Below are 13,423 nucleotides of genomic sequence, written 5' to 3'. Positions count from 1 at the left end.
CCCTAAGTACATTTGTGGGTAGTGGGTTTTTTTTGGGGGGGAGGAGGGGGGTTGGGGGGCTCAGCACCAAAAGTAAGGGAGCTATGCATGTGGGAGCTTTTTCTGAAGTCCACCGCACTGACCCCTAGGGTGCCCAGTTGGTGTCCTGGCATGTCAGGGGGGCGCCAGTGCACTACGAATGCTGGCTCCTCCCATGACCAAGTGCCTTGCATTTTGCCGGGTTTGAGATGGCCGGCAGTTTTTTCCATTATCGCTGAAAAACAAAACCAGCGATCTCAACCCCGGTGAACTCTGGCATTTGGCCGGGCTAAACTGTATTATAAAAAAAAAAGATGGCCGGCCATCCTTTTCGAAAATACGGTTCCAGCCAGCTGTTGCGCCGCCACCAAAATAGATCGCCAGCGATCTATTTCGCCGGCGACGTTCGATTATGCCCCTCTATGTTACTATGTTTTTTTACCTCATCTCTTTCTTTTTCCTTCTCTGCAGAGACTTCAAGCACATCCTGGTTTTGAATGCAGATATTACTAGTGGAAGGTGATATGGACTCTTCAGATTCTTTCATAAAGAAAGGTTTATCCTTCTGCTTGATCCACTGTTCATACACCTTCAACACTTTCCTCATTGCAGCTGCATCACAGATAGGTAGCAAGAAAGCCTAAGGAAAAAAAAGTAGAAGGAATATGAACTCTATTTAACATTTCCTATTATTATGTATTTAGTTCACACCTTTTCAGTCACTACTGCTCTTAAATGCTGGTTTTGTCCCTATTTATCCTGGGTTTTAAATGCCCATAAAGAATATTCATCAGGTATATTTGTCTACATTTGGTCTCAGAAGTAGGTTACTTTGCAAAGTTAGTTTACCCCCCAAAAAAAAATCTAACTGGTTTACAATCCTTGATGACACGGGCTGTGCATATCTTTTTAAAGACTAAACTGAAATTTATAGTTTACATTTTCTAGAAAGCAAGTCTTAGAACAAAAAATTGAGGTCAATTTTCAGTGGCAAGGAAATCAAACCCAGCCAAGCAGGATTACTAAAAATACAGGTATAACTTTAAAACAGATAAGTTAGGGCTGGTGCTAGGGACTTTGATTCCCCCCTGCAAACTATCAGTCGGCACCCCCCTCCTCTCGTTCCAGTATCTCCTTTCTCTCTTCTCCCACCCGCCCCCAGGGATACAAAGTGCTAAAGGACATTTACCTGTTAGCAGATGTTCTGTTGCGTCTCCCTCCCTCACCTCCCCGGTCTAACTTTAAAATATTTTTTTTCTAAACAGAGGGTTACTGGCACAGGAGCGATTCAAACATACTACCCTCGGCCTCCTCAGCACTCTCCCTCTGCCACGGTCTGCCTCACCTCTGATGCAACGTCCTCTTTCCACCTGGGCAGACCGCAGAGGGAGAGTGCCAAGGAGGCCGAAGGCAGCATGTTTGAATTGTTCCCGTGCCGGAAAACGTCTGTTTAGAAAAAAAACATTTTTAAGTTAGAGCGGGCAGGTGAGGAAGATGCCGGACAGGGGTGGAGAGAAGGGGAAGAAATGCCATGCAGCACACCGTTTCTGATGCCCCTAAATGTTGGCGCCCCCTGCCATGCCCCTGCCTGCTTATCGCGTTCCTCCGGCTCTGAGATGAGTTATCCATTTAAAGTTATACCTGTTACTTGGATGATCCAAATTGGACAGACAAGTACTCTGGTGAGCAGCTGAATACTGTCGCTTGCTGAATAACATTAGCTCTGCCCTGGACCAACCCAAATTAAGTGCTCAAAATTTTAAAAAGCATTTATGCAGTTGCCACCGCTGCTCACTGCATATGTGCTTTACAATATTTACCTCCTTATTCTTTATTCTACACGCATTTTAATTCTTGTCTCAAGATCATTAACCCTCAAACAGTTAAAGCCTAAATAATCTTAATTGACAAACACAACAACTGGATTTATGCCATATTGCATATCGAATAGGTTGGCCAATATTGCTTGATTAGATCATAAAGTTCATGAATATTCCAAACATTCAGGTGTAGCCTGAACAGGTATTTATAATAGTCCTTTAACCCAGGCAGCCCCAAATTTGACAAATTTTAAATGCTCTTTTCTGGTGCTGAATGGCAATCCAAGGTCAGATCCATATAACTAGTAACATGTTATCTCCAATTGGATGGAGAATCACTAGTGAACTACCAATTAAAAGGACCTCAGTGTAACAAAAATGGACCTCAAATTAACTCGAGGTCTCATACATTAGTTATCACTGTCACTGGTCCTAAAAAAAACTCCATGTAGAAGACTGTGACCATGAGTTATTTTGAGGTCCATTTCTTTTCTCCACTATAATAATAAATATGTTTACTTAGTGTTCCACTAGTGACCCTCAGGCCACTTGGAGATGACATAACTAGTTGATATTTTTCTTCTCTCCACTGTGTGGCCAGATCCATTTAAGACATTTTTGAGGACTCTCTCCCTCTATTAATTAGATACAACGTACACATATGGACAAAAGTCAGCCCAGCAGAGTAGTGAATTTTTTTGCTCATTTTGCATCATATAAAATAAATATGCTCAGAATGTGTAAAATCAGCCAAGGGATAAAATTAAATTTAGAAGCTAAAATTCCCATTTGGTTAGCAGACATTACATATCTGAGTGTTAGATGTCTCATGTACAATGTTTAACACAATTCTAACTTGAGTTTAATCTCAATAAATGGTTGCATCAAAACTATATAATCTAATTAACAACCGTTACAAATTATTTCAATCTTTATTACATAGTCAGTATACCACATTATCTAACAATTATTGTTTAAAATCCCCCATAATATCCAAACATTCATCCACTCATACTATTTCCATAAAATACATAAACACTTCTACAACATTGTAGTACCCGGAGTGAATTTAGATCTTTGAGCAGGGCCGTGCCAAGGGTCTCTGGCGCCCCCCTGCAGACTACCAGTTGGCGCCGCCCCCCCCCCCCCCGCACCTGCCTGGCTCCAAGGCAGCGATTCCCCTCTCTCCCTGAGCCCTACCCTCCCGCCCATCCATGCCCATCTGTCCCCTGCCCCCGCCATTCATCCCGATCAAGCAATTCCCCTCTCTCCCTTCCATGAACCCTGCCCTCCCATCTATGCTCCTCTCTCCCCTGCCCTCCCGCTCCCATGTAGGAACTGCCCACCCTCTTCTCCCCCCCAAGATCCCTTTCCTTTTTTTTTTTCTTTTAAATTTACCTTCCTCCGGCAGCGCGTCAGTGAAGGAGGCGGCGCTCCCAGTCCCGACGTCTCTAGCCTTCCATTCGTTCGCTCAGTGTTCCGCCTTCTTCTGACGTCAAGGATGACGTCAGAAGAAGGCGGGACACTGAGCGAACGAATGGAAGGCTAGAGACGTCAGGACTGGGAGCGCCGCCTCCTTCACTGACGCTGCGCTGCCGGAGGAAGGTAAATTTAAAAGAAAAAAAAAAAAGGAAAGGGATTTTGGGGGGGAGAAGAGGGTGGGCAGTTCCTACATGGGAGCGGGAGGGGCAAGGTAAGCACGCAACGGCGGCGACCCCCCGAGGATGGCGCCCCCCTGCGGCGCTTACCCCGCTTACCGCATTGGCACAGCCCTGTCTTTGAGCAACAAAAGTGACACATTCACTCCGGGTACTACAATGTTGTAGAAGTGTTTATGTATTTTATGGAAATAGTATGAGTGGATGAATGTTTGGATATTATGGGGGATTTTAAACAATAATTGTTAGATAATGTGGTATACTGAATATGTAATAAAGATTGAAATAATTTGTAACGGTTGTTAATTAGATTATGTACAATGTTTAAAGATCTGATATACAGTCTACTTAATTTTCACACTTAAGTATTCCACGTGAGAATTGGCTTCTGTTGGGCTACAGTACTATGAATGCTCACTTAAACCACCCAGCTAATATATTTTAAAGTACATAAGCTGCAACTTTTCCTACATTAGCAACTAATGTATGCTACAGCTTAATTCATTCATTTTATTTGATAACACACCTCACTAAAAAAGTACTCCAAGCACGGTACAAATCAACTAAAGAACCTCTCACCCCTCCTCAATCTTGATAACAGCTCTAAATACATTGACCAAAGTGGATTAATTGCTGTCAAGTCAAAGCCGACTTCTGGCAACCATTATGCATTGACTTTCTCCAGAATGCCCTGTCTTCTAGTTGTGTACGGAGGCTTTCTAATGAAGCATTCATTGTTGTTATTCTGTCAATCCACTGCTGGTTTTCCAGGCCCTCTTTTTCCTTCGACCTTTCCTAGTATAATTGCCATTTCTAGGGACTCTGGCCATTGCATAATATGGCTGAAACATCAGCTTCTGGTAAAAATTCAGGTTTTATTTGGTCAAGCACCCATCTGTTTGATTTCTTGGCTGTCCACAATATTTTTAACAAATGTCTCCAACATGTGAGCTTCTGGTAAAAATTCAGGTTTTATTTGGTCAAGGACCCATCTTGTTTGATTTCTTGGCTGTCCACAATATTTGTAACAGTTGTCTCCAACACCACAACTCAAATGCCTCAATGCTTTTTTATGGTCCAACTTTCCCATCCATACAGTGTAATAGAAAAAAAAAACATTATCTATATAATTCATCTTTGTTGCTAATGAAACATCACATGACTTGAAAATCTTCTTCAAACTCTTCATTGACGCTCCATCAAGAGTTACCCTGCAGCATTACTTGACTACTGGAGACTTTATTGTTGGTGATTGATCTTAAAAGGCAGAAACTGTCTATGTCTTCACCATCAATTTTGAAGCTCATTTTTGCTCCTATCATTATCACTTTTGTCTTCTTTAGAATCAGTTTTAGACCCATGTTTTATTTTGTGACTTAGCTTTATCAATAAGGACCTCTAAACCTTCTTCACTTTCAGCTATCAGTGTAGTGTCATCAGCATATCAGAGGCTATTGACTAAAACTAGCTACAGAATAAAAATAGAAGAAAATTTCATTCTAAACCCATCACTCCCACCTGAATCTTAATCTCTAAAAAAAACAATCAGTATAATTCATCATCTAAAAAACAGCCTTGCTAAACAACCAGAATTTAAACATTTTCAAAAACTTTATATAATCTTCTTCTAGTTGAATATAGTTCCATTCATGAGGTGCAAAATACCTTTGACGAGTACATTAACCACAACAAAGGGAGGACTAAACGGGTAATAGAGGAGTGAAGAGCTCTTTATGGGAGATGGGGAACCAATAAAGCCAGCAAATATTTGGGACAGTCATAATGAACCACTCAAAAACAGATCACAAGTTCTTAAATTTAACCCGCCTATTAGAGGTAATCAGTGTAAATCTATTAAAACAAGGAAAACATGATCACACTTTTTCTGTCAGAAGCCATGCAGGTGTTTTCACATTAACTGCAACTGATATCCTTATATCTTAGGGAGGCCCATATATAAGTAGTCACACTAATCAGCTTGTAATCAGGAAATGATCACTGGCACAAAATCACCCTTCCGACAAAAAACAAGATATAATCCATCTCAGCGCATGGAGAGATGCAAAAACAAGTTTGCACCATTCTTGAAGTGTAATTTCAAGTTGAACCATAACCCAAAACTACGGACTTCAGAACAAATCCTCAAAGGAGTTTCCGCAATTCTAAGATGGTTCTCCAAAGACTTTCCATTTTTACTAAATAGGATACATTCCAATTTCACTAGATTCAATTTAAGTTTATACAAATAAATCCATCGGGACAGGGCTTCTAAACACATACTGGTCTTCCTGAACTTTAAGGAGGCATCTTTAACCTGATGAAACCAAATCTGGGCATCACCAACAAATAGATAACCCCTGAAACCAAATTTCTCCACCTATGAAAAGACTGGCCCCAAATATATATTAAACAGAAGTGTGGAAAGTATGAACCCTGAAGTAATCCATACTCCAAAGTGAATGGAGGTGAATAATCCCCATGCCAGAACACTTCAACTGATCTACCTGACAAAAAGGAAGAAAAAATAATTTGATGCCAGCCCCTTTAGACCTACCATCTGAAGATGCTGAAGCAGTAAAGAATGGTCAACAACAAAGGCAAACAAAGTACAAGAGAATCAAAGTTATCTCGACCTCCATCCCATCAGCAGTCACATGGCGATCATTCAAAATAGTTTCATCACATGATCTTCCCTAAGGCAAAATTGATCAGAATGAATATTCTGATTTTCATCACAGAATATGCAGACCAATTTTTCATTAACTTTATCAATGATGGCAAATTTGAAATGGTATACATGCCTGCAATGAATTAGGATCTTGAGCATTAGAGTTCTTTAAAAGAGATTTGAAGACAGCTATTTTCAAAAGAGAAGGAATAGAGGCTTAAAACAGAAACATATACTTATCAGCCAGGGAACTGAAAAAAAGTTTACAAACTTTAATCAACCCCAAAGGGGAAGAGTAACTCACAAATGGAAGGTAAACCCTGTTAAAAACTTTTCCACATTCTGAGCATTCAAGTATGGAAGTGATACAAAATTATTTCACTGATTAAACGACTAGCGTCTATATGGGATAGACCATAAAAAATGTAATTGTCTATCCTCTCCTGAAATGACATTGTGCAGGCCAAAATGCCTGAATCCATATTCAACTAGGATTTGTCAAAGTAGTGTCACAAACTCTTCCACATGAAGTATTGTATGTACAAAAGGAGACTGAATTACTGCAATCTTAGGAGACAAAGAAGTCCCTAACACTTGAGTAAATTACTTTTCACATGCCAGGACAAAGTATTCAAAAACTAGAACAAACTACTCTGTCTATTTAGGGAAACACCTAATTGACATGAGAAATATTTTGGTTTCGCCTAGAAAATTGCTTCTTGGGTTGGTCCCAGTCTGTGTCAAAATTTTTTCCAGGTCTGACTTTCCATTTCTTTTCTACATAGTGTACAAACCCTTTTCCCATAGTTTTAAACTGAAATTTTCTCTAGAAATAGGCATTTTTCCCATAGTTTTAAACTGAAACCTTTTCTAAAGGTAGAAACTAAACAGCCAAAAACTCTTGTTCTAAAAGGCAGTTATTTTCTGTTCCTTGGCTGCTGGAGAAGTAGCTCATCCAGCGACCTCAATTAAGTGTTAATTAAGGTGTGGGGAAGTAGAATACTTGCATAGGTTGCTGAGTCAGCTTCAAAGAGCCTGTTCAAAAGAGGCCCCTTAGATTCAAAACTATTTAAAGAGGAAAGGTCCCACTGAACTTTCTTTCTGAGAAGTTCCGAGAGAAGAGAACGCTGGTAAGTGAACGCTATTTTGCTTTATGCTTTGGGAACTTAAAGACTGGGGTTTAAAGGAGGAATTGTAGGTTAGTGTTAGGCAAAATAAAAATATAAAAAGCTAATTTTATCAACTAATCTCCATAGTCTTTTCCACTTAGTTTTAAAAACTTTGTACCACAGCATTAACAGATAGAATCTAACAGGCACTGCAGGATCTAGTTTAGTCTTCCCACCCACCCCTAGGACAACTCTTCATTTATAGTCAGTTACTGTAATTAGGGTAACAAGCAAGGAGTGCTCTTACAGAGTTTTAAATACATTTCATTACCATCTAAGAAGGAAACACTAACTAAATCATACAATATACTATATAAACTAAAAGACACTTTTATATTAGGCTAATATCCTTAATACTGTAGCAAGTTTTAAATTATTGAAAAACTCAAAAACACTAAGATGGCGTCAGCAGTCCAGCAGCAAAAGGGGTGCTATCCAGTCTTTTGCATTGAGTGTCACATGTATGATTATCTCCCAGTTGGTGAAATGTCATATGTGTGTGCCTGATGGAAAGAGCTCCTAGCTCACAGGGAACGTGTACGTTCACTTGAGGCTAGAGTAGCAGACTTGGTGGAGCTGAGGGAGAGAGGTACATAGAGGAGACCTACAGGGATGTTGTACAGAAGTCCCACCTCCAGTCTGGTAGCCCCTGTGCTACCTTGGAGGAGGGAGGTCTCCTAGAAGTAGAGCATCACCCTGGTGAAGTAGGAAGTACTCCTGTAGCCAGGACCTGCTCACCAGGGGATGTACTATCCTCTCACACCGAGGATATGTCTCCAAGTGCTGCCCGGGAGGGAAAGGTTAGGACAGCTGTTGTAGTTGGTGATTCGATCATTAGGCATATAGATAGCTGGGTGGCTGGTGGACGTGAGGATCGCCTGGTGACTTGCCTGCCTGGTGCGAAGGTGGCAGACCTCACACGTCACCTAGATAGGATTTTAGATAGTGCTGGGGAGGAGCCGGCTGTCTTGGTACATGTGGGTACCAATGACATAGGAAAATGTGGGAGAGAGGTTCTGAAAGCCAAATTTAGGCTCTTAGGTAGAAAGCTCAAATCCAGATCCTCTAGGGTAGCATTTTCAGAAATGCTACCTGTTCCACGCGCAGGGCCCAAGAGACAGGCAGAGTCTCAATGCGTGGATGAGACGATGGTGCAGGGAGGAGGGTTTTAGATTTGTTAGGAACTGGACAACATTCTGGGGAAGGGGGAACCTATTCCGAAAGGATGGGCTCCACCTTAACCAGGGTGGGACCAGGCTGCTGGCATCGGCATTTAAAAAGGAGATAGAGCAGCTTTTAAACTAGAAAAGGGGGGAAGGCCAACAGTCGCTCAAAAGCGCAAGGTTCGGGATAAGGTATCTTTCAAAGATATTACCAAAACAGGGAAGATAGGGTATCCTGTTAGTGAGGTTGCAAAATAGAGGTCTGCACGGGAACGGGGTTTGCAGGGATCCCGCGGAATCCGCGGGAATCCCGCAGGTTTCCCCCCCTGGTCAGCGGGAGTGCCGCAGGGACGGAACAAAAAATGCGGGATTCCCGCGGGGATCGAGGCCGACCAAAAATTGTGGACGGCCCAAAAAAAAAAAAAAAAAACGGCCAAAAAATCGAGGCCAGCCAAAAAAAAAAAAGCGGGATTTCCATGGGGACGCATCACACACATACCTTTCGCATCAATCACCAACAATCCCGCAGGTTTCCTTTTCCGATGCTCCATAATCCCTAACCCGGCAACAACGTTTCTTCCTGCTCTGCTGCGTCATGCCCAAGGAGGTTGGATCATCTCTGCCACACCAACCAATACTGTGCTTAGGGAGGCTTCCAATAAAAAGAGACTACTCGGAATTCTGGGATTTGTGGTTTCTGGGTCAGTGTACATTGTGCACAGTGCAAGGCAATGGACTGCAATCCCAGTGTCCTCCAAGAAGGGCTCGTTGTAACTCTTCCACTCATGCTCAGTAGGAGCATGTGAAAATAAAGAGCTCCTTCCTTGTTTCCTGTTAATGTGTTTGCGGAAATGGTAGGTGCTATTAATATTACTGTTTGGAGATGTGGGGGTTTTTTTTTTACAACTGTTGAGATTTATTTTGCGAGTATTAGTATTTTCACTTCCACCTTATTTCAAAGCATCTGCTTAAGAAATAGTGCCTAGAAAAAAAAAAAAAGTTATTTTTAGCAGTGGATGAACTCTGTAACTTGTACTTAATCCTGACCCGCTTTTTTTTTTTTTTTTTTTTATAAATTAGAGACGTAACTTGACCTTTTATGTATTATTGGGGGTGATAGAAGGGGTTATGTTCTTTATTGTCACAACAATTTTATGTTTATCAGCTTCTGCAAATCATCACACAGACACTGTTCAGATTTTGTGACCTGAATAGGCAGCTTTGTTTTGGTTCCTTAGTTTACATGTCCTTGTGGAGTGGCAAATACGTAAATTAGGTCGGGTGCCTAATGTGATTTTAATGTAGGTGTATAAAAGGGTAATGACTACATTTCACTTTTTTTGTTGTTATTAATAACCCCCCACCCCCACCCCATTTACAAAGCAGCACTAGCTGCTGCTGTAATGCCAGCCCAGCCCATTTTGAATGGGCTGTCGGCATTGCCACACAGCTTTGTAAGCGGGGGGGTGGGGGGGAATGCTGTCTGTGATTTTATGTGATGTTTTGCTGGATGGTCTCCCTAATACTGCAAGTTTTGCAGTTTGCTTGCTGTGCTTCTCAAGTGTAGTGCGAATAATTATACCTTTGTGCTACCCTGATGTCCTATGTGTACTATATTGTATATGATGAGAAACGTTGGGACTATGATCAAGTTTAAGGAAAGAGGCAATTTACACAGCAGTTATAAAACTTTGAGAAAGAAATAGAATTTTTAAAAAAAAATTGTTTCTTAGCTAGTCATAATTCAGAATCTGCTGTATAGACTAATTAACATTCAGAAATACATACTTCCTTTTTTTATGGGGACAGGCGGGAATGGAGAAGATCACTCACAGGGACGGAGGAGATTACTCACGGGGACGGGTGGGGATGGGTTAGATTCTGGCGGGGATGAGCGGGGACGGGTGGGGATGGGTTGCATTTCTGTCCCCGTGCAACTCTATTGCAAAAGAGAGCGTAGTAGATCAGGTGTCCCTAAATAAAAATAAAAATCAGACAAAAGACGTCACGTGATGCGCTAGGGGGCTCAGGACGTGTTTTCTGTGCTCTCTGAGGCTCCCTCGTCAATCTTCACCAACTAACTGAGTAAAACTTGGAATTCCAGTCTTGAATTGACAGCGGATCAACAAGAATACCTAATGGATAAATTTGTGGAACCGCAAATTAAAAGTTTACCCGCTAGAGGTGCGAAGAAGGAAAAAGAAAAATCAAAAGCACTGAACGGCGACGAAGAACATGCCAAATGCGATAACACTACTTTTACCCCGAAGCAATTAAAACAACTTACGGAAGCGGTGGGGCTAGCACTGACACCAAAATTTGAACAGCTAGCGTCCCAGATCGCCACGTTGACGGCTTCTCTAGCGGACACCACGGGTCGCACAGGAGAACTCGAGCGACGGGTCTCGGAGTTGGAGGACACGTGTATTTCTAATGCGGCGAAGGTGAAGAAACAAAATGGCACGATCGAGCAACTACTGGCGAAAGTCGATGATCTAGAGAATAGATCGCGCCGAGCAAACCTACGAATTGTAGGGCTCCCAGAATCGATTGGAGATAGATTCCTAGCCACGGAGCTAGAACAGTGGCTGAAGAGAGAGTTTGCGCTATCGGACAGCATGGGCCCACTATGCCTCGAACGGGCTCATTGTGTGGGGCGCCTTCAAGATGGCTGCCAGGCCCCGCGTGTAGTTCTTGTTAAAATACATAACTACCTACACAAGGAAGAAATCCTTCGTGGATACCGGCAGAAGAGGGAATCAACCAAATATGATGGAAAGCTGATTCGCATTTTTCAAGATTACTCCACGGCATTGCAGGAACGAAGGAAACTATTTAACCCTATATGTCAGAAGCTGCATGGGCAGAAAATTAAATTTATGCTTCTTTACCCTGCGGTGCTGAAAATCAAGCAGGGCAACGGATGGAAAGCATTTAATAATGCGGATGAAGCACACAACTTTGTTCAACACTTAGATACTGCACCAGATAGTGGGCTGGAGGCTGTGACAGAGACCTGAAAGTCAACTCATGTATGCAACTGGAGTAAAGCGAAGGTATTGGTAGAATGTGAGAACTGAGACTTTATAAAAGACTGAGATATTGTGATTGTTGGTGTGGAGGGACGGGGGGGCCTCTAGCATGGAAGTGACCTCTATCCAATTGCTAGACAGGAGAGTATGGTTCTTGGATGGGTAAAAGAGAAGGGGGGGAGGGGAGGAGGGAGGGAGGGAGGGGTGGGATTGTCTTCAGGGTATGCACAAGGGATGATAGAGGGGCAGGCTGGAGCCAGCACTTACAGTTATCGGAGTACAACATCCCCCGGGGGGAGGGGCTGGGCCTCCTGGGGTTTCCTCACGGTGAAACGTCAACAAACTTCACAGATTAACTTGATCCCATAGGATCCCAGTGAGACTGATGTCCTGGAATGTATCTGGGATTTCTTCCCCGATTAAACGGGCCAAGATATTGGCCCAGTTGAAGCGACACAAGGTCTCAATTGCGTGTCTCCAGGAGACGAAGCTGAGTGATAAAGAACATGAGAAGCTAAAACAGCAATGGGTGGGAGAGTGCTTTTACTCATCATCTGGGGCAAAAAGAAGTGGTGTAGCGATATTGATTAGGAGGGGTGTCCTGTGTCAGCCCAAACTGGTATATAAGGATCGGGAGGGTAGAGTGGTCCTGATCCGCCTGACAATGTACGGACAGCATTTGTATTTGTGTGCGGTATATGGACCAAACGTATATTCCCCCCTGTTTTTTCAATCTTTGGTTGCCCTGGGTCTGCGATATTCTGATGCACCCTGGGTGTGGGCGGGTGATTTCAATCAGGTAATGGACCCCGAGGTGGATAGATCCAAGGGAACCCAGCGAGGTGAGAGAAGGGGAGAGAGGGGGCTATCGGCTCTGTGCCAGTCCCTAAATCTAGTAGATCCATGGAGACTGTTTCATCCATCCACAACAGATTTCACTCACCAGTCTAGGGTTCACCACTCGTGGTCTAGGTTGGATTATATACTGGTACAGCATTCCTTGTTCTGCCAAATTACTCAGGCTGAGATAGGCCCTATGGAAATCACGGACCATTCCTTGATCTGGGCAGAGCTACAATTTAATGCTCCCGGGGAACAGTCTTTCTTTTGGAGATATCCCGCTTATTTACATAAAGACAAAAAATTTAATGAATATATAAAGAATCAGTGGGAACAATACATTATAAACAATCAAGACTCCTGCGATTCCCCAATAATCCTGTGGGAGGCCTCGAAAGCAGTTTTACGGAGGGCCATTATTGCATATATGAGTGCTAGAGTAAAGAGGCTAGCTGCGGGAATAATTCGGCTAGAACGTACCCTACGTTCAGTAAAGGCACAATATTTGCAGAACCCCTCTTCGGAAGCAAGTGATTTACTGTCCTCCACTAGAGTTGCTCTGAATTCCTTAATCCACGAGCAAACTCAAAGGAGACTAACTGTAAGGGGATTCAACTACCGTAAATATGGGAATAAACTCGGAAAACTGTTAGCACAAATGGTGAGAGCACGTAGTCAGAGAAAATTGGTCGCATCAATATTGACTCCCCAGGGGGACAGGATTCATTCTACAGAGGGGATTGCTAAGGTGTTCCATGACTATTTTTCTAGATTATACTCAGGTGAGGGAGAATTTACAGAGATGGCAGTGGAAGACTACCTGATAGATGCGGGGTTTCCCCGCCTTTCCCCCCTAGCCCAGAGAGTCCTCACGGAGCCGTTGCGGGCGCAGGAGGTTCAGAAAGTACTGAAGTCTCTCCCCCTGGGCTCTGCCCCGGGCCCAGATGGGTTTTCAGCTGAATATTACAAAACTCTGCCCCCCCCCAGTTTATAAGCACTTTTATTGACTATTTGGAAGTGATAGAACGAGGAGAGCTACCCTTGGGGAGCAATGA

General features: G+C 42.8%; 1 protein-coding gene across 2 annotated transcripts in view; it reads right to left on the bottom strand.

Annotated features, from left to right (window-relative positions):
• Positions 1–13,423, bottom strand: part of RALGAPA1 (Ral GTPase activating protein catalytic alpha subunit 1) — an 882,008-nt gene that overhangs the window by 725,702 nt on the left and 142,883 nt on the right. For both annotated transcript variants that reach the window (XM_030214290.1, XM_030214291.1), the window contains exon 11: positions 461–658. In XM_030214290.1, coding sequence (XP_030070150.1) covers positions 461–658 — 198 coding nt within the window. The remainder of the gene's footprint in view (positions 1–460; positions 659–13,423) is intronic.

This window comes from Microcaecilia unicolor, chromosome 9, assembly GCF_901765095.1.
Source record: "Microcaecilia unicolor chromosome 9, aMicUni1.1, whole genome shotgun sequence".
In the NCBI taxonomy this organism is placed as follows: Eukaryota; Metazoa; Chordata; class Amphibia; order Gymnophiona; family Siphonopidae; genus Microcaecilia; species Microcaecilia unicolor.
Note: the sequence above shows the minus strand (reverse complement) of the source record. Positions and strands in the feature narration are given on the sequence as shown.